The following is a 21,855-nucleotide window of genomic DNA, read 5'->3' on the forward strand; positions in this document are numbered from 1 at the left end:
ATTTCCGACTTTGATGTATGACTGCTATTGTGGTAATGCTGATTCAGTGCGTCACAAATCGGATTATCCGAAATCTGAGCAAAACAGCCAATGTGGGATTTGGGAAAAAGAACTTGCAATAATACAGTATTCCTAGTGAAACAGCTAGTCAATTCGATTTACAATTGCGCAGTAACAAGCCGAATTATCCAAATGTATATTATTATTATTATTATTATTATTATTATTATTAAGTGTGAAGGAAAGGTGTGTTGTAGACAAATGTGTGCAAAACTACAACTGCACATCACATGCAAGCACAAAGCCATGTTAACTGCGTAACAATCCTAAAGAGTTAAGTCCCGAACGCCGATCACGATCCCTTCCCCCTGATTGGTCAAAAGTTGATTCCTTCTTTCTGATTGGTGGAAAGTTGGGAGCGGGGCCGGACCGCGGCGCCTCGGCAGCGCTGCTCTGTGTGCGGGGCTGCAGCAGAGCTGGCACCACTGCGACACCAGCATTTGCGGGATTTTGTCTCCAATACCCACTTGGAAAGAGAGATACCGACACCCGGAGATTTCACCCTACACATTCATGAGTGCTGAGCCTGCAGATCCTGCCCAATAACAGGCAGCAGGGAGAGAAGCTCAGCTGAAGCCGGGAGCGCACATTGGACTCACAGGCGCAGTTATTGGACATGTCTTGGCTGCTCTTCGGAGGCTATTTCTAACTTATCTTTTCCGTGCATGCGAGCGAGTGGGAAATCCTATATTTTAAGGACATATGCGTAAGGAGAGGAGGACACACTGTTCAACAAGTCGTGGGGTTTGGCGATCAGCACGGGCAGTTGCTGTTTTGTAGGAGTCCAGTCTGGGGTAGCAGGCTGCTCTCCTTTCTGGCGGAAGAGTTGTGACTGGAGATCAACGGGAAGCACATGGATCGGGAGAAATAAAGGGATTTATTTGATCAGGCTGTGCAGGGAGTGTATTAAATATGGGACTCCTGTATTGCGTGGCAGAAGAACTCGAGCTGAAGTACAACTGTGTGTAACTGCAGGTAAGTCCTGTTCAGTTGCATCGGTGTTCATTGAATAAGGGATGCTCTGTGTCATAAATATATGGAAGAGGGAGTTTTAATGCATCCAAGAAGTCAGCATCACTAGGGACAGATAGCCTACAAACCTACAGTTTTAGATTTTTAAAAGGGACTGGTTACAGTGAGGCTGTGTGTTTTTAATTGATTTACCATTATGTTTAAATATGAATGTATCAACTTTTGGGGGGAACAATTAAAACAATTGGGGTCTTAATAATAATACTAATAATAACAGATAAGTTTCATGATAGTTAACATTTTGTAAGCAGTGGCAATAAAGGCATTTATACAGTAGCAGATGGAATATATCATCTTGTAATATATGTTGTAAGTTTTTGCATTTTTCTATAGATTAACTGCATACAAACTGTTGCCTACAATTAATACATTTATATTTTAACTTTGCACTGTATTCAGCATGTAACGGTTATAGCTAATTATGCTATAACTGGAGGAGTGAAACACATGCAATGCATCACACCTATTTTTGAGCAATGAAACGATACCTTTAGGGTTCATGCGGGGTTAATTTGAAAAGATTGCATGTTTAAAGCAATCTGCTTGAATTACTGTTGACTTATACAAACCCAAATTAAAAAGCAGAACTTTAATAGACTTGCACGTTTGTACAAATCTGCGCTCCCAGATGTACACAACAATGGGGAGCAGATCTCCAAAGCGGGTTCACGCTGGTTGCGCCTAAAGCAGCAACATCTCAAAGCAGGATTATGCTTTTTCATGCCTTTTAAAGAGCTTTCACTGCAAATTAGTACCTAATGACAATGTGCAATTACTTGCCTTTTGAATGGAATCGCTAGATTGTTTTGAGTCCCTTGGGCAAGAAGAAAATACTTCAAAATGTGTTAGTTTATGGAACAAGCATCAGAAATTTGGATTACATTAAGAAAGTGTATTTTTAATCATTAGTATTTGCGTGAAAATCAGTGAGGTACTTACTCTTTGATTGTTTGAAGTGGAGCCAAACACATTTTATTGAGTTTATCATGGATGTTGTCAATAAATTAATTTAATCTCTTTAAAATACTGTTAGGAGATTAACATTTTAATTAGCATGAATATACATATTAGCTGAATTAGTTGGCAACTCTGGCATATGTTGCTGTTATTAATCATTACATGTTAATAAGGTTAGCTACAGGCATGATTGCACAGATCCTATAATAATAATAATAATAATAATAATTATTATTATTATTATTATTATTATTATTATTATTATATGATGATGATGATGAAGGGTGACATGAAGTTATCAATCTTGATCTGTCTTTTTTGTTTTAAAGAAAGGAAAAATAACATGGTTAACAAGAAACAGAGTAACATGTGGACAAAATAAAAAGCTAATTTGAATTAATTTTATTAATAAAACCCATTTGCTTTCTCCCACTGAAGTCTACTTGCCAGTAAGATTCTCAGCTATTAGAGTCAGGGTAGGCTGCATGGCAATTTTAGCATGTTAGACTCATTTTATTGTTACATATTATGTACAGTACTTCAGTGTTGTATTTTTACTACTGCTAGCTGAATTCCAGATATTCAATCACAAATATTGGGAAATGATTGTGTTTGGGTGTTAATGCAGTGTTTAATAAGCTGTTTTCTTGTTTGTATTGATTGTTCACTTTGGAGCCAAGATGTTAAGATTAAAAAGTGTTTCATTGCCATATTGTTATTATGATTTTTATGTTTTCAAAGTTGCTTAGGAGAATTCTGCTTGTCACTTTTTAGATTAGAAAAACAGAAGTTGTCCAGTGTCAGAATGGGACTTTTACAGATTGCGCTGCTTATTTTGGAGATTATTGTATTCTCAGACTGCGCAAGGGGTAAGTGAAAACCTTTTTCTGTGAATGTGCATGTTGTGGTGTAAAGAATCTGTCTGGTCACTGCTGTGTTGCTTGTCCCTCTCATGAAAATAAATACTACAACTTTTCTTTCTTCTTGTTATGCTGCATTTTCTCTTGCTTTCACTAGTTCACTCCATTTGTCTTTCTCCGACTTGACGTATAGAAAAGAAACCAACAGAAGATAAAATTGATAGAATGCCAAGATAGGGATGCCATGCAAATTGTGTCTAGTCATATGGACTTGTTGTTTATGTGTAGAAATTCTCAGATAGCTTCCAATTCTCAGCAGAAGGAAGAGAGGGAAAACTAGACGCCTTAAATGAAACAAACCCCAGAATCAACAATGGCATTCCTCCGAAGATCCTGAGAGCTTCTCCTCGCCCTTAATCCCTTTCAGCTCTTGCTCTGTGTGCTTTTCCAATAGCAAAATCAAACAAACAAACCAATCACACTCCCAAGGGATGGACACAAATACACAAGCCACAGGTCTTGACACCCAGCTATTTTTTCTTAAACAGTTATCAATGCCAGATGAGAAGTTCGGTGTGTATTGGGTGGGACTGTTGGGGGATGGTGCGTGGAGAGGTTAACGTGTGAAGTAAAAGTTACAATGTTCCTTTACTTTGTGTCGTTGTGCCGAAATCTTAATATTCTGTATAAAATTAGTTGAAAAAGTCGCAGGTAAACACAGTGAGCAAACACCATCTTCAGCTCTCTGACTGCGAACGTATCCCCTGTTCCCCCATTTCAGTTGACCTCAAGGCTTCTGGGACACCTGTTCAGCATGCTTCAGAAAATATTGTGTGATAGTTGCTTCTCCCCATTTTGTGGTTCAGTGTTTTGACAACTGGACTGCCCTCTGTGTTATTTGTAGCAATCACAGCTTCTGACAGACTTTTATAAGGCTGCAGATCACAGATCCCATCATGTAACTGACCTTTTTTTAAGCCTAGTTCAAGGTGGTGTCAAATGTATAGACAAGCCCTCATATAGGGGCTTGAAATTGCTTTAGTGTGCGTGCAGTGAAGTATGATGAGGGATAACAACAGACAGGGAAATCTAAGCTGCTGTGTGTTACACTTGTGCAAAACAAAATGCACTTGCGTCCTGTTCGAATGCAAAATATATCTTTGTGAACTGAAGCATCCCCTAATCCTAAAGAAAAGAGAATTAATCTGTTCATCTGGTAAGGGTGTAAGAAAGGAGTCCTGGGCCACGGTGACAGGATCATTGTAGACTTCTACGCTTCCTCGGCCGTGCCGTTCAGACACAACACCCTGCTCCCCACTCTGTGAGATGGTGCCTACGCAGATTGCATCGCAAAGTTTTGCACAATGATGCGTTCAGAGGAATGACTGGGCTTTGTTTTATTGCTAAACTAAAAGTAAACAAAATTTGGAAACAAATCAGATTAGGTTGGCAATTACTTTTGTTTGACATGCAATGCTGCAGATTTACTACCAAGCAGGAAAATGACAAGGGAAAAGATGAGTTTGTGTGAACATACAAGTAGCAGTCCAGATGATATCTTATGGCTTATGCACGGTCCATTGCCAGACTGGATTTTATTTTATTCTGAAGAATCCTGCTTTTGATCAGATAGGTAAATGTGATCGGGGTGTATCTGGCTGCTGTTCCGTGTGTTACACTAAGTCGTTTGAAAAGGAAGTGAAGGCAGAGGTTTGCCTTCCAAAAATTAAAAAAGCAGTTTATCTCTGAAGGCTTTGTGATTTTGTTGTTTTGTTTTTCATTTCTGATGCATTTCAGTGCCAGTGTCGTCATTTTTGCATGCTTTACTATGCAAACTCCCACCCAAATTAAGATGACCACTCAGATATGACTCTGGAATGAAATAAACCTGAAATGGTGGCAGATTAGGTGAAAGCTATAAAAACAGAACTGCATGGCACAGCAATCTGTAAAGATTGTCCCCATGTGAGGACACGAGAGGCCTTTACTTCTTTTAGATGCTGTCACCAGAAAATGACAATATTCCTAAGTATTAAAAGGCTGCACTCTACTCTTGCTGAGTTTTATCTGTCAATGTGTTTATTTCTCTTTTTGTGGAGAGCGCCATTCCTTGACACATTCCCAATCTAGCCCATCCACCATATTCGCTCACCAGTGACTTTTCTTTCCACTCACATTTACCAGTGAGAGTATCTAGCAAACGATTATTGTATGTGGACAAGACGCAGACAGTCTTGTTTTAGTCAGCTTCCTCTTCTCTGCAGTCACCTCAGTGCTGTGCTTTTGGATCTAAGAAACCTGAAAGATTTTCCCCAGGAGGCAGATTTCTCCCCGTTTCCTGCCCTGTATTATAAAGTTCACGGCAAGTTGTGTTTCATCACCCATGCTGTACTGCAGCTGCTTAGGCCAGTTTTCCAAGACATAAATTCCACTTTTTGAAAGCAGCCTTTGATTGCACAGAGGATTTATAAGCTTTATTTGCATACAGTTTTGAAAGAAAACACTTTCCCTCCTCTTTGATTTCTTTAGTTAATTGTTTTATGCAGTGGTGCTCCTGCTGCAAATTGGCTGTAACAAAAGGCCCTACCCAGCTTCTTTTGACATAACATCTGTTGTCAGCTGCATAGCAGTACAGAGCTTTTTGAAGGCCTGATTTGTGGACTGCTACATGAAGCTGTCAAACGCTAATCCTGTAGGATGATTTGCTAGCTTGTCAAAGGGCTCTGTGAGAGACTGCAACTCGTAATGTCAGAAGCCATCAATTTAAGGAGGAGCAATCTGAAGAATTGTGATGACGCCCCCTTTCGGTTTTCCTCATACCTTTGAACTGGTGCTAATTGGATAAAATCATAACGAAAACATACTTTCATTTATCATAATATCAGTGCTGGAGTTTTGCAGGAGTCCAACATGGTACTGTGGGTCTGCTTCATATATAGATGTCATTTTGTAAAGTTATTAACTCTATATATAGGCTTTCACCCAATAACTTTAAACCTACAATATCAGAACATACACATTTATGATGAAACACAAGTCATACAGCCCATTAAATTAAATTATTCCTGTACACTTGATTTTATCATAGTCACCAGCTGAGTTATGCATGATCCTGGCCTTTAAATATAAAAAAAAAAACAATGTTATCTTAGACTCACCAATTTTGTTTCCACCCTTTTTCATCCTAATTTGAATCTCAAATGACTGAACTCAGCACACTCCATGCTTCTTCTTAAGTGCTTAGAGAAAGCTAACATCTACTACAATGCCTAAGAGTTTTTTTCTATTTTTCTATGTATTTATTATGAATACCAGGTATTATATGCCAGGTCTTTTTGTAGCTACATGCAAAACATTTTCTATATTTAACTTAATTTGACATATACCTTCCAACCAACAGTGTTGGATTTTGCCCAAATTTCATTAGATCAGCAAATGTAACTAGATGGCTATTTCTACTCTGGTCTGTGCTGTTTACACCTATTCAGGATAACAACATTCCCAGCACCAATCCTTGTGGGACATCACCTTTCACATCACCTGCACCAGTTATTACATTGCTAAACTTGATCTCTGTTTCCTGTGCTAAGGCAGTTGTGTATCAATCTAGCAACTATATTTCCTATAGCTTTGAGATTAAACCTTAATTGCTTCTCAGATACCTTGTGAAAGGCTTTCATAAAATTCAAGTACTCAATATCATAAGCCCTGTATGTATCAAATATTTTTTGGATTAATAATAGCAGTTAATGGCTCATATATCACTTAATGTATCTGTGACACTTCAATTACATTTCCAGGAAACTATTTTTAACAACAATTCCAGTGGGAGTCGTTAAAAAAATGAATAACCTTAGAAAGAATACAACATGTTCAGAAATTCCATGATGGTGCATTCTATAAACGTTCTGTCACATCACTAAATAAGAAATGCAAAAAGAGAATGCATTCAATTGAATAGGACTATTGCACAAATATAGAAGTAATAACGAACAAAAGGAGAAAATGGTTCTTGGTCCAACAACTTTTATCACCTACGTGGAAATGGGTTTAACTTGTGGATTTAATATAAACTGTTAATCAGTATTGTGTTTTACCAGAGGGTGAGAAATTCACAGTATTAACGGCACAGTACAGCCAGAGCAAAGTGCCTGAGACCTGTCTGAGCTGTAGCTGGATGTACAAAATGCATTTTGGATATTAATAATAATGTTTATTTATTTATTTATTTATTAGCAGACGCCCTTGTCCCGGGTGACGTACTAAATATAAGAGCAAAAAGGATATATATTCTGTCTTTGTGTTTAAAATAATGATCTTGCTGTAATATTGCTTATATATGTGGAGTTATTTCTTTACTTCTAGTGTCAGATGTACACAGTTCTGCCTGGACCTTTTATTGCATGTTTTGAAACTAGCTGAGAAAGTGTGTGGATTTGTGTACATGCTGCTGTCTTACAAACTCAAATAAACAGCCTTATTTGAACTCTGCAGTCATTTTGATTATACAGCCCTGCCGTTGTACCACCAATTCCACTATGACAGACTCTCGTGTAAAGAGGACAACATAACCTAATTATTTCATTAAACTATTTCCAATTTGTAGGAAAGACTTTAGCTAATAACTCCAGGCAACATCCTCCATGTGGTATTGGAGCTAGATTCTGAGTATATGCAAACTGGGGAATTAAGTATAGAGATGAGGTGGAATTGCACACACAAAAAAAAGAAAAGCTTTCAAATGATTTGTTTGACTTGTTTTATTTGCAGGTTTTAATGTTGATCCCAGAGGATCAAGGAATTAATAATATCAGAATAGATTTTTTGTGGAGGTGACAAAAAAGGGAAACTGCTATAGGTAGCGAACATTAAAACAAGCATTCAACAAAAACAAAAAAATATATGAAAACATTTAAAAAACAGAAGAACAGGCACATAGCAAAAGAGTATTCAAAGATTATGAAGAATTTGACATCTTTGTTAGGTCAAAGACAAAACATAACAAAAACTTAAAGCAGTATCATACATTGCAACTTTCATTTTAAATTACATTTAAATCTGCTGAGTATGTAAAACGCCCTGGAGAATATGCCTGTGCTGCCTCCTATTAAAAAAAAAGATTTGTGATTTCTTGTCTGTAGTTCTTAACCCATGTGGAACGTTGAGTTGATGTAAGATGACAAGTATTTTCCACCATGCACCATTGTTTTTAAACAAGAGACCCTACGGTTTGTGCAGTGTCTGAAACGTCGCGAGCTCAAGTGAGTTTAAGACTAATGAGGTTTATAAAATGCCTTTAGTGGCTGACGTCAGTAATTTAAAAGCGAACGTCTGCTCATCCTTGGATAAGATCAGTTGTTTAGGTGTAAAGTTAACAAAATGTCCCCCTTCTAACCTAATACCTTTTTGAACAGAAATGCAAAGCTTGCAATAATCCGTATGATGATCTTTGTGGAATTTGTGTTCTTCCAATAATTTAATCATTACAAGAGAGACTTATGGGATTTCATATCCCAACCACAGAATGGTTTTGATTAAAGTTTTTTTTTTTTTGTGTGCTGAAAACTTAAGTGGCTGCTAAAGCGGTTGAAGCTTTAAAAGTGTCCTATTAAAACTTAACAGCTTATGTAGAACATCACTGATGATAGCAAATAAAAAATATAGGCCCTGGCAGTCGGTGGTACACGATGAATAAATAAAACAAACGTATTGAAAACATTCATTGGCTTTGTTTACAAGTTTGCCCTCATTTGAGCAGGCTTTGTTGTCATAATTTATTCCTTGAATGTTTCAACTAAACTTTCAACTAAAGCACAATATAAAAGTAAAGGACATTAAAAGAACCAGCCAACCATACCCTGTAAAGTCTCACACTTTTACCAGAAAGCTGAGATTTAGGGCTGGTGTTTTCTTCTATTTCTTTAAGCTGGATTCCACTTTTAAAGGACAGATGTGCCTCAGCCCCTTATATAAAACCTTTGGTGTCACCACTCACAGCCCTCTACAAGTCCTTAGTAAAGCTGGTTTTGACAACTTGTGAATGAAATGATGTTTTGGCTCCTTGAAGCTCCACAGAGCAGCACACAGAGCCAGTTTCTGAAGGAGATTCTTCGCTGTGTCTCAGTTGGAGGCTACTCCTCATGACAAACGGCACAGGACACTTTTATGACTTTGTTTCCTGTTGCTTGCTGCTCCTGGAATGCAACCTTGCACTGCAATGTTGTCTTTAAACACCACTGCAATTGTCTGGAGCCATTTATTTATTTATTTGTTTGTTTGTTTTTGTCCGAGTCGTTTCAGACAAATAAACCAACCAGCCAACAGGCAAAAACACACCAACTTCCTACAACAATATTAGTCTGGAGTAGAGGTTAGGGCTCTGGACTCTGGAGGGTCGTGGGTTCAATCCCAGGTGGGGGGCACTGCTGTTGTACCCTTGAGCAAGGTCCTTTACCTAGATTGTTCCAGTAAATGCCCAGCTGTATAAATTGGTAAATGTGATAAGTCACCCTGGATAAGGGTGTCTGCTAAGAAATCAAGTAATAATGATCCCCGTTTATAATAACTTAGTCAATGGGATGTCTTGCGTGTCACACTGTGTCTTTGAAAATGTAATGGCTCCCAATTAACCTTTTGAATTGTGGAAAAGAGCTTTCTGTCAAAAACAACCTTCACGTAATTGACCACAACAAAGTCACACTGGTATATTGTGTTTTTGACAATATATGTAGAAAAAGGATGAGTAAAATACAGCTCTGGAAAAAATTAAGAGACCACTCCAAGTTCAGAAATCAATGTTAAGTGGTTTCCAGAGCTGTATATGACCAGCAATTATTGGGCTAATGCTGGTGTTTAGTCACTTTGGTTAGGTGTAAGTTATAGAAATGACACAAAGTTGGTTAATAGATAAAAGCCAAGCCTCATGCCTGACAAGGTTACATATTGGTTTATTGTGACCTAACAATGTTGTGAATGAGTTTGTTCATTGTTCCTGACTAAATGGACATAAAGCCATATTTGCTTGACCAAGCTGGACGAATCTTATCAGCTCAAAGCCCTGTGAAAGACAACCTGAAGCAGTTTAATAGATTAAGAAACTGATTAGGTTGAACCAGACTGGGCTGGGTTATCTGGGGTTGTTCTAAGACTCATGCACTCTGAGGAAGGATAGGGAAGGTTTCTGTGGCATTTAACTGCTACACCTGATTGTAGCCCATGAGTTCAGGCAAAGGTCATAGTGGAGAGAACCCTTTCATGGGTGATATTGGAAGACCAAGGCAAACCGCATAATTTTCTGGTAAAATATTTACTGTACTCTTTTGTTTCTGATACATTTTCCAGTGGAAAATATAAATACATATGAACTTTACATGTAGTGGATTGAAGGCTATTTGGATCGTAGTCGCATATTTCAGTTTGATTTCCCCTTCTTCCCTTGTTAAGTATGGGTTTTCGATCAGCGCTTTTCCAGGCCCAACCTGAAGTGATGCTTTAAAAGGGTTATGGCTTGTACAGATATTCCTTATAAGTGACTATTCCACTGATGTCCCGTGTGTTTAAGACTGTTGTGTCTCTGTTGACTGTTGAATATTTGAGTTGATGTCTGAGTCAAACATAAGGCCTGGTATATCCTCTATATATAATGAAAACATAGTCCTTCTTAAGGTGGAACTACACATAGTTTTCAGTTTGGCTTAATACAACCTGGCTTTTATAGTGGAAACTTGTATTTCTTTCTTCCATTCATTTGTCTATAGGTTTAAGAAAACTGTCAGTGAAGACGGTATTATATAGAACCAATTTGCTTTAGATTCATATCCAGGTGCAATCCAAAGAGACAATGCATATGGAGAAAGGTATTAGGGTGACACACAATGCAGGGAATCTTTTCTTCACTTGTCAGACTGCCATGGGTGCAGGCATGGGGGAGGGATGGAGGGTACTATTTGTTTTTCCCTGACAAATTTTGATGGATCAAGCTCACAACCACACAGGGACTGAGGGTGGGGGGGCTGTGGTGAGTCTGTTCTGTGAATCTGTTTCAGCTCTGTCTCTGTGGGAGAAAATGTGTTTACCAGGTCAGGGTCGGGCCTTTATGTCTAGCTTATGTGCTAGGGTACAAATTGAAATCTACCAAATTGTCCTATAATTATTTACCAAGGTGTTTCTTGCAACCCCCCCACATGTATTTTTAGATTTGGAAAATAGGACTTTGCAATAGTAAGTTCTGTCTTACAAAAGTGATCAGTGTGCTACTACTTTTTAAGGAATTAGCTTTCACAGGTTCCATCAATTGAAGAACAAATTGCACTTGTTGCTTCACAGTTTATTCACAGAACAGTGAACTTGTTTTGTGCCACTGGAATTTTTCTGCAACACAGCTAAACAAATAGAGACGGAAACCACTGTCTTCAGAGTATTTTTCCATGGACCCATCATGAATGCTTTGTTTGCCCCGTCAATGAATAAAGTTTAAAGGTTTGCAGGTTTACTGCCTGCAACAAAAAAGCAAATTTTTCCGATCATATCCCCTTTCAGTGTGTACAGGCATTCAGTTTAAAGAAAGGGAAAAGCCATGCTGTGGAGTTTAAAGCTACTTTTAATGTTTTACTTGAATTTAGGGGTTGTGGAGTTTGGACTATCCTAATCTGTTCGTGTTTTTGTATTCCCTCTGTTCCCTGAACAAGCCAGACCTCTCCACGGGCCACAGCAATTGTACACAGATTATGAGGAATGCTGCCCCCCTCCCCCTTCTCTCTCCTGATCTCTCACAGTTCATACGTGGTTATTAAAGTGGATTACTAAGTGTAAAAAGACAATTTGGCTTAGAAGTTAGTTCCACTTAATTGTGTGACACCACATGCGGTGGCAGCATTTACCCTTCGTTTTGGGGATAATGGGAAGGAATAGACTGGCCGGTCTCCTGAGCTGCAGTGCCTGTATGCTTTGAGATGTGACTGCAGGGTTTCTGAGCTTCAGATAATCTAGGCCATCGGAAAACAACTAAATCCTCAACTGTGATATTCCGAGAAAGGCTTTATCGCAATCGGACTGAATTGGTGTTTGAACTGAAATACTTCTTGTAGTTGTAATCATTTGTTTTTCTGTTTGAGCACTAGCTGTGGTCTTAACCTCTTCCTGTCAGAGCCCTAATGACTCTTGTAAAGAGTTAAAATATCAGTGTGCTTAAGAACAAGATTCTATCGGCAGCTGATATATTTTTTTTCTTACAGCAGCCTAAAGGCACTCAGTGATTGATGATTCTCTGAAAGGCCTATATTAAAATGTGGTTTCTTCTATATGCTTTTTCTTTGAAGCGTTAGAGAAGATTATCAACAGAAGGATTACTAATGAATTAATCTCAATGCCAGCAGTCCATATGACTTCAAACACCCTTGTGTGCTTAACATTTTACTGTGCTGTACAACTACGTTTATTAAGGTTGAGCTGATCAGTTACAGCACTGCACACACGCATAAATCACCAGGTGTAAGTAATTCACTTGTCAATTTGATAGCAGTTTTTCAGGGATTGAATGACATTTTGGGAAGACTTTAAAAGAATGTTAACATGCTATAGCTCTTTTAACTGCTATTGAAAAACAAGATTAATATTTAAACTTTAATTTTTTTACATAAAATGTTAAAATTGGGAACTAATTAGTATTTTCTTTTACTGCTGGGATGTACAGCTGTTTCCTGTGCTAAAGATTGATTAATGCAATGCACCTTACTTGTCTTTCGTTGAGACCAGATTGTGAATCACTAGGTGTACAAGCTGAAAACAGCTATGGATCGGAAAATGTACACTTTTAAGAGGAATTACATCATTTTTTTATTGCAAAACATAATTTCAAGTATATTGCATGCCAGGGACTGTTAAAGTCACAAGCTGCTTGGCTCAAAAGCCGCTTTCAGTCTTTTAACTTTACAGCAACTGAGTCCCTTGTACTGTAATACCCAAACACTCCTCATAGTTAACTTATGTAAAATAAGTATTTCTTTGTTTAATGTGAGCTCTTTTTTCAGCTTAGACTTATTACTGTTGAAAAAAACCTCCATAATCTGAGTTGATTTACTTTATGGCAGGTATAAAACCTTTAAATAACAGTTAAATAACTTTAATTAGCAGTGTTTTGAGGGAGGGATGACCCAGTGTGACTGCAGGAACAGAAGGCAGCTTTAACTAAACATTTTAGTGTCATACTACATGTCAGGCGCAGAATTAATATATTGAAACAAACCCTGTCACTACTGACACTAAGGGGGGGGGAGGGGACAGGTTGCTGCTGTGAAGGGGAAGCAGTTCTAGCCCCACTGCCAGGCAGCTGCTACGAGGTGAGTTGGTACCAATTGAGCTATTGTCGTAGGTAAGCTGCCCTGCCGCAAACCTGTTAAATTTTAATGTAATTTAAGGATTTTGCTGGGGCTCCTAATGCTGCCACCCACAGAGCCCCCCTTTGAAGCAGGTATTTCATCCCAGCAGGTTATTCCTGCATAAAAGATCTTTAAACAAATACATTCTGGCAAGAAGTGGCACCTCTTTAACCGTGTAGGGGGGTGGTATCCCTAAGCACCTTCAGGAAAAGCTGGTGGAGGAAATGAGAGAGGGAGAAAGAGAAACATTTGCTCATGTTTTCAGAGACCCCTTAGAGTGGGTAATCGACTCCCTGGTTCCCGGCTTGCTCTCCTTTCCTTTTTCCTTCCCTCAAGTTTATTACCGGTGTTAAGCCAGAGGAAATGTATTAACCTAATTTACTGTCGTTAAAACAAGACGTGGAACAGCCACCCTTTCAGCCCCCCCCCCAAAGTACTACATGCCATGTTTACAGAGTCTGGGTCCATTTACAGAGAACAATGGAGTGATTATTAAGCCCAGCCCTCTTGTGCTGGTTCGATTCACCAGAAGTCATTAGTTTTAAACACTCGCTGTCCCGTTAAAGAACTACTGCACAGTTATTTATTTTCTCCCGTGGTGCACACTCCTAACCTTCCTCCGTGCTGGAACATAACTGTCATAGCCAGCACTTCAATCAGTTAAATACAAAATCAAATTATTTCAATCAGGTTTTTTTTTAGTACTGATACTTATATCCAGTTTTATAAAGAAGTTGATTTATTTTTCTAAATCTGTTGTGGATTTGATCTTTTAGCAATTAAGTCTCTAGCTTGAAATGAATGTTGTTTAACCAAAGATTACACTTTTGAAAAAACTGTAAAAAAAAGTCAAACACCAAACCTTCAAATCTGTAGAAAAATGAAAGGAACGATCATCATGTCAAGTGAAAACAAAAAACTTCTGTCTTCTTTGCTGACAAAGACTGGAGTCCAAACATTTGTTACCAACAAGTGTCTTTGTGTTTTGTACAAACTTCTTACCGATTGTAACTCAACACTGCACAGTCAAGCTGCCGAGGCAGGCGGGCGCCCATCTGTGCCGAGTGAAAAGTCCTGGCGCTGTCTTGTGTGTTTTCCTAACTCCTGCAATGGTGAACCACATTGAGGTGACAGACTTTGTCGTGTGTAACACTAGAGCGCTCCAGCATGCTGCAGAAATCGATTTTATTCTTCCCTACAGGGGTAGAATAGCACAGAATCCAGTAAGGGAACAAATGAGCCAAGTAAAGAACATATAAGCAAGGGTTTCTGCTAGGAAGTTAAGGTTTGCTGCTGCATGCCTGTCTAGATATTAAATCTAGGTTACTGATAATGTACTTCCATCCCAGCTTTTAACACCTTGCACGTGAGCAGCAAACGGCAAGTGTGCGAGCCAGACACTGCCCATTGTTCACTGAAGAAGTGGCTCTGGACGTTTTCATAATTGCGTTATTGTTTTTGTTGTTTCTTTTCTATTTTTAATTTATTTTCTTTGCTTCATTTCAGTGCCAACTACAAAGTTTTGCCTGTGTGTAAATCATTGTTATAGTTGCCTAATCTAATTTCCTAGTGTAAATACCTCAGCAAAGACCACGTGGGGCTACTGACTTGTTGCCTAGTGATGTCAAGGGCTTCCCAGCATAGGCACACTGCAGGCAAAGGAATATAGGCAAGCACACTGCCGATAATCTGCATTACAATGGACACAGAGGGGCAGCAGAGCAAGGCTACTAAAACCCTGGTTGGGAATGTGTTGATATTCCCCCCATGAAGAAACAGCCCTCTAGAAAGAAAAAAAACAACAACAGAAGTGTGATTTGCAGAGAGAACTGGGAGAGCCATAAAATGGTTATTACCGTTTCAATTGGTGTTTACTTTGGAACAATTTGTATGCCACCTAGCTTAATTAGCAAGTTTCTGATAAACTGAGGTGGCAAATTCCACAGTAAGTAAGTTCAAATAGACTTGGTGGTAAGGCTGTGATTTTAGTTAATGTTGTAATCACCGTTAACATAATTGTCTGGGATCTGCAGTTTTCCTCTTTTGAATGGTTTAACATTAGGTACTATTAAAAACGACCTCTGATTTTTAAGGAAAGGTGTCTCAAACCTAATAAAGTATAACAGAACTTGTATTTTTCAAAATTATCAGAGTCCCCCGAACCAAGACACGCTACACAAAATAAATACATAAAAATAAACTTGACTTTCTAATAGAAAAAAGTGTTGAGCATTCTCTATTGAGGGACTGTGGGAAGTGACCCACCTTGTTTAGGTAGAACAGTCCTGTTCTATTACAAAAAAATAGGGGTTTATCTGGCAATATAAGAAAACTTAATTGGCAGTACAGTGCAACTCCATTCGGCAAGGATTGGTACTGGTATAGCTTAAGAAACAGAAAGCAGATTAGCAAACTAGGTTTTCTTGACCAAGTTTACCACTTTATATCAAAGAGGATCTAGCCATGGCCCATGTGCAATTCACACTTGCGATACAATGACTAATTATTCTATGCCTGAGTGCTGATGTGGGCTTTAATCTGTGTTGGAGCAGGCAGCAGCAGTCCCATCGCTGCATCCCATTAGAAAGGGCTTAGGGACAGAGGTCAGGTCAGAGGTAGCGGCCTGCCCAGCCTCTCACCAGAGGCCAGTAGAATAACATGTCAGGTCTCCGTTGGGGGCTGTTTTTCTTCCACAGCTTTCCCTATCTTTTTTCCCTCTTCCTTTCCTTTGAGGAACAAGCAAAGTTTCCCCCACCCCCAGCTGTTCCCTTAGCCGTGTTACAAATGAGATGTTGAAAAGTGACCCTCTGACTTTAGCCAGCTCCTCTTGTTTTCCTTTTGATTTTGCATGTCAATTACTGTCAAGGCCCAGTGTTTTATAGCAGCTGTATATATGTCAGATGTCACATACGTTTTTTTCTTTTTTTTCTTTCTTCTGTCCCCCTTGCTTCATCGGCCTTGAGAAACCCTCCATAAATATATTTCTAAATAAGATATTTGTGCTTTTCCATCCCAGAGTCCATGGTACATGACATGTCCTTGATAAGCAATCTCTCTTTCTGTTTACTGCTTAGTCTGTCTCCATCAAGCTTTCTGTGTCTAATGCAACCTACCGTGTAACAAAGAGTGGCCCGTGTTCCCTTTTCCATCCTGTCAGATTTAGTCTACTTCTACAGAACCAAAAAAGCAGAAGGTTTTCTGGTCCTTCTTCAGAAAGATAGAGTATTTACTTAACATTCAAAAACCATTCAATGAATTGATTCCTGAAACCAATTCAGCTTCCACTGAAGTCTTCTTTATGTTCAGTGTTTTAAAAGTTCAGCATACCGCCTTTGGGTGTAGCTCTTTTATCAGAAAAATAAATAAGTACAGAAATACTGGAATTTGTAAGTAATTTCCAGACTTGAGAATCACTGAATTAGGGATTTTACTAGACTTTTGAGGAGCAAACCGTGGTCATTGTATGTATTCTTCCATACAAGAAAACGTATTTTTCTTGTGACCAAGTTAGAGTTCTTTATGAAACCGATTCTTTTAGCACTATGGTCATATGTGTATGAAACACAAATTAATTAATTATTTTAAAAGTGGAAACAATAGATATGTGTGACTTGCCAAATACAAGTAATATAATAGATTTGTTCTTCTTGGACTTACAAAAACAAACAAAAAAATGGCAAGGAGACTCGATGCATCTGTTAGATGGTTTTGTGTATAATATTGGAGTGAGTGCTTATTCATGTCCATTGTGATGTTGCTCAGTTTAGACCACAGTTAATTGTTTTGCCAGGAAGGAGAGACCACAGATTTCTGTTTTCTATTTGTTTTCATAAGCCTTCCAATGTAGCTTTTAATTTGGTAAAATACATTTTCAGATTTTGTTAAGAAAATAAAAGTGAACCTTCACCAGTTCGGTTTTGGCAACAAACAAACAAACAAAAAAAACTTTGTATTTAAAAACCATAACAAAAGCTGGTATTCTCAAACCCACACTTATTGCTAGGAAACACAAGCAGCTGGTCAGCATTGAGATTGGCCACCATACTGCGATTGTCTCTGGTTATTTATTTTGGTTTATTGATGCAGTGTTGCTTAACAGTACTGGCAGTGGAAATCAACAGTTGTATAAATCAGTCCATTTCACAGATACATCTAACAATAAATCACAGATAAATAAAAGTGGTCTAATCAGGAATGGATGATAAATTACACCAAGCTGCTTCAATTTGCGCTTCAGGGATGAAAAATTGAATGTGATGTTTACTAAAATGAGTGGGAAGCAAATCCTGACATTTCTCAGTGTGAGGTAAATTAACTATTAGATGCAAATGCTTTGTTTAATATTTCTTTAAGTAAATGTAAAATGCCGATTTCACAGGCAGGAGTTTTTTTTAATTTTTATCACTTGACAACCAAATAATTGTCAAAAGAATAGTTCAGTCCTTAACACACACAAGGACTGTACTTAGCACTGTGATGGGAATGGGATGTGGTCCTGTGGTCCAAATAATGAGATGGCAAAAGACATCTTCCTTCATCGACATAGACACACGAGACAAAGAATCATCTATTAGAGAAGCATGCCCTAATAGTTCTGTCAGAAGAAATTAAGTGTCTCGAAGGAAAAAACAAAACAATTACTGTTACAGATGACGGGATCGGCTCTGACGAGACAAGCAAACGGCAGAGTTGCAGGTTTTACAGCTAAATGGCTTTATCTGTTTTTATATGGGCTTTCATATTTAAATTGGGTGATACTTTATATGACAATTTGTGAGTTTTTTGCTAACTTAAAGGGAAACAATAATCTCATGCATGGAAAGCATAAATCTGTATTTAATCATATTTTATGTTTTCTTAGATTTTTCTACAGCTAACTTACATTTTCAAGTCTTGAAAGTGCTGCACATTATTTAACCTACTGTATATTCAGATGTTTTCCTGTTGTCTGCCACAAGACACACACTGTATTCTCAATTGTTCTTACCATTTGTCAAAATGAAAGTGTTCAATCAGAAACTTACACTTTAATTTGATTGAGATTTTTTTTAATGTAGAGCAGCCTTAGCCCTCACTGGGAAAGCTATTTTTGAAGGCCTCCAAACAATTACAATACAGTTTAAACACAAACAAGTTAAAGAAATCAAGGTTTGTATAACGACTAATGAGGTCTGCATTGACAAAAAGCTCACCAGAATTTATTTAGACACATGAATGTTACATCAGCTCGTGCAACATTCACCCTTAACACTACACAGGAATGTATTCAACCTTTTCTAGCCATTATGAAGTTGAGGTTTCCCATTTAGTTTGAGGGTTTTCAGGAATCATCTCTGCCCTGTCAGAAACATGCTTGTGGGGGAAAGTCGTCTACATATATGGAAAAGAAAAAAGATGGCAAAAAAAAACAAAAATGGCAGTGGGAGTTTGTTGACAGCTGTATTAGGCTCCATTAAAGCATTCTTTTACACACAAAGCTGAAGGCCTGACATTGTAAGAGTGACAGGTCCACACATGGAAGAAGTTTAACTCTTTCACCCCCTTTGCACAAATTAGTTTGCAGGCTTTGGAGATGTTAAAGTCTTCAAAATGTGACCATATTCCAATGAACGCAGGCAAAACAGTACACATTATATGTTGGATTTATACTTGGTTTTGGTGAAAATTCGTTAACCAAACTCAATCAGGTAAAGTGGGAAAAAAAGCAATGTGTACAATGTGTATACTGTACCTGAATAGATTTTTCCAGGCAAAATGTCTCACACTCCTGCAAAGTCTGGAGGGTGAAAGGCCCTTTTCAGAAGTACGAGTGAGATGTTTCATATCACCTTGGTCCACCTTCTAGTTTGTCACACAGCGTCCAGTGTGCGGAGGCTGTCAGACTAGCTGCAGCTTGTGTGCCGGCCGCTTGCTTTCAAGTCATTAATAACAGGCCGGGGGAACGTCGCGTGTCTTTCCAAATGAAATCCAGGGTAATTGGAAAATACACAAAACTGGAACCCTGGGGCCTGGAACCACCCCACTAAATTATGGGATTAAAGAAAATCCTCTCATCCCACCGATGCCCAGGCCATTGATGGAGAACTGTGAAAGTGCAATGTTTGCGCCGCTCTTTGAAATGCACCTGTTAACTTTGCCTTTGGTTTTGTTTGACTGAAGGGAAAAGTGAAAAAAACAAAATATGGATTTGGCAAGATTGAAAGTTTTCCACAGATCTCCACAGATCAGCGCAATCACTTTAATTGGTTGTTTTATAAACGGAGCTTACCGTGTTGATCTCCAGGCCCACCCTGCAGCCGGGAGCCCCAGCCGAATCCTCTTTCTGGGGACATTTGTTTTTAAAGCAAATAAAAAAGTAATGCCTCTGACATCTGTGAGCTGGGTTTCCATGCACTGCAAAATGATCAGTTCCTCTTCATATCCTGTAGTGGTCTTCCCCGGGGACAGACAGGCTTGTGTTGTTTTTAAGCAAGACGAGGCAAGATCTACAGGCACCGTTCCAGCACAGTTCGAGAAACCCGACGGAGTGAAAGATTTAGGATTAAGGGTTTGGTGTATCTTCCAACGAGAGAAGAAAAATAACAGCGAGAGAGGGAGAAAAGAAAAACAACAAAGAATATTGACAAAAGAAGAGAAAAAACACATGCGTTTTGATCTCCTGTGTGTAAAAGGATAAACACGTCTCTGCCAGAATAACTGGAGTGCTACTGTGACTTGCGGGTCAGTTTACTATAACAAGACAAGCTTTGCTAATGGACTACCTCAGGTACTCACAGTAAAAGATCAGTAGGGCTTCCAATAACACCATATGGAGCTCAGCTAGCATAAGACATAAAATACATTTGGTAAATGTCATAGTATGCATTTAAAGTGATTATCTTGTCTTTTAGATCATCTGATATCTTTTTTCCATGAACAAAACCTAAACCAAACATAAAACAAATAATAAAAAATAAAAAAGTGGACTTTTGTTTTGGTTGCGTTATCGTTCCTGCATTGATTTTATCTTAATCTCAGTCATTATTTGCCACAATTGGTGAAGGAGCTGCCCAGTGATTCCTCAGTAATCTCATACACACACACACACTCCCATTATTGTGGCTAAGAAACTGTGCTAACAAACAAACCAAAAAACAAACAAACAAGAAAAGTAGATCATGAATCTAATCTAATAATCATTTTACAAAGTAATCTGTATATAAAACTAGGAGAAGCACCACATAGCCTATTCTAGCCACTAGAATGAAGGCAAATCAAGTTTTTTTTTTTTTTAAGTCAAAGGCGGAAGTGAAAGATTTCCAAGTCGTTCTGACGGTAAGGGCTCACACTTGTTTAGAATAGAGGGAGAAAGCTCCCGTGCTCGCCATAGGTTTTATATCTGTCAAGGCAGGCTTTACTTTGAAAGGTCAGTGCCAACAGTTAGTTGAATGACTTTTTTTTTTTTCTTCTTTCTGAAGTATTCATTGGAAATCTCCAGCGGTTTTGACTTCTTCCTCGGTTTTGTTCTGCAGTAAAAGGTCGATTGAATGTGATGGTGGCAGGAGTAATGCCTGGCTGGGCTTTAAGAAAACAAGCTCAGAGCTGGCTTAGATAACTTTACTGAATGAACCTTCCGTTCACACCCCCCACCCTAACCCTCCTCCTTCCCTCCGTTTGACTTGGCTTTGGAAGTGTAGCATTGTGTCCTTGGATTTTGATGTTGCCTGCTTTTTATGTGAATTCTTCCAGGGAGTTAGTATAAAGATTTACATTTTTTTTTTTTTTTTTTAACTTTACTGCCCTCCACTCATTAAATTTAGCATTTTCCATTAAGATTTTATTTCCCCGGTGTGTTTCCTACATTCTTTAGGACTTAAGCCTATAATCTAGTTCACTTCATGAGAAAGTAGAGTGCATTTGCAGCAGCTTTTTTTGCATCCTATGGAGGCAGTAGACTAATGGCACTCCCCATGGAACTGTGCTCCCTATAAGGTCAGTAGTTGAGCAAAAAACGAAACAGGCATATTCCTTTGAGAAAAGCAAAATTAGTCTTCGTCGGATGTTGTTATAGAACAGCTGAAGTCATAAATATTATCTTAATCTTTTAATATTAACCTGAACTACCTATGTAGTCTTTTGTGGTTGCCTTTTTTGAGAACAGAAATTGCAATATTTAAAATGTTCATGTCTGCCTTGAATCGCTGGGGCAACCTCATTTATACTTTGAGAGTAGTACAGTGCTCTTCATTTTATGACGGGATAAGTGAAAAATGTACCGTTTACTGTGCGGCTGTGGCCAGTCTTCAGAGCCGACTCCAGAGCACTGACTTATTCAACTGAACTTTCTACAGCTTTGGCAGAGAAATCAATCTGGGACTGGTTTAACTAACCATGTCACGGGGACAGCTGCTGCGTAGGAGGCAGACCATTCCTGTAGGAGTTGACAATGCTGAACTTCCATTGGAAAAACTCCACTGGTCATTGATTGACTTGACCATGATATTGGGGGACCCCACCTAAGCTGGCAGCCTTATTATATGCTGATATTTTCGGTTACACTAGTCAGCAGAAACACTAAATTGAATATATAA

The 21,855-nt window shown here is 38.5% G+C and overlaps 1 protein-coding gene across 1 annotated transcript in view; it reads left to right on the top strand.

Annotated features, from left to right (window-relative positions):
- The first annotated feature begins 441 nt into the window (after nt 1–441).
- The window catches only part of fgfrl1a (fibroblast growth factor receptor like 1a), a 100,819-nt gene continuing 79,405 nt past the window's right edge, over nt 442–21,855 (top strand). Inside the window, exons 1-2 of the mRNA XM_066720195.1 lie at nt 442–1,035; nt 2,824–2,918. Coding sequence (XP_066576292.1) covers nt 2,855–2,918 — 64 coding nt within the window. The 5' untranslated portion in view covers nt 442–1,035; nt 2,824–2,854. The remainder of the gene's footprint in view (nt 1,036–2,823; nt 2,919–21,855) is intronic.

This window comes from Amia ocellicauda, chromosome 13 (genome assembly GCF_036373705.1).
Source record: "Amia ocellicauda isolate fAmiCal2 chromosome 13, fAmiCal2.hap1, whole genome shotgun sequence".
Taxonomy (NCBI): domain Eukaryota; kingdom Metazoa; phylum Chordata; class Actinopteri; order Amiiformes; family Amiidae; genus Amia; species Amia ocellicauda.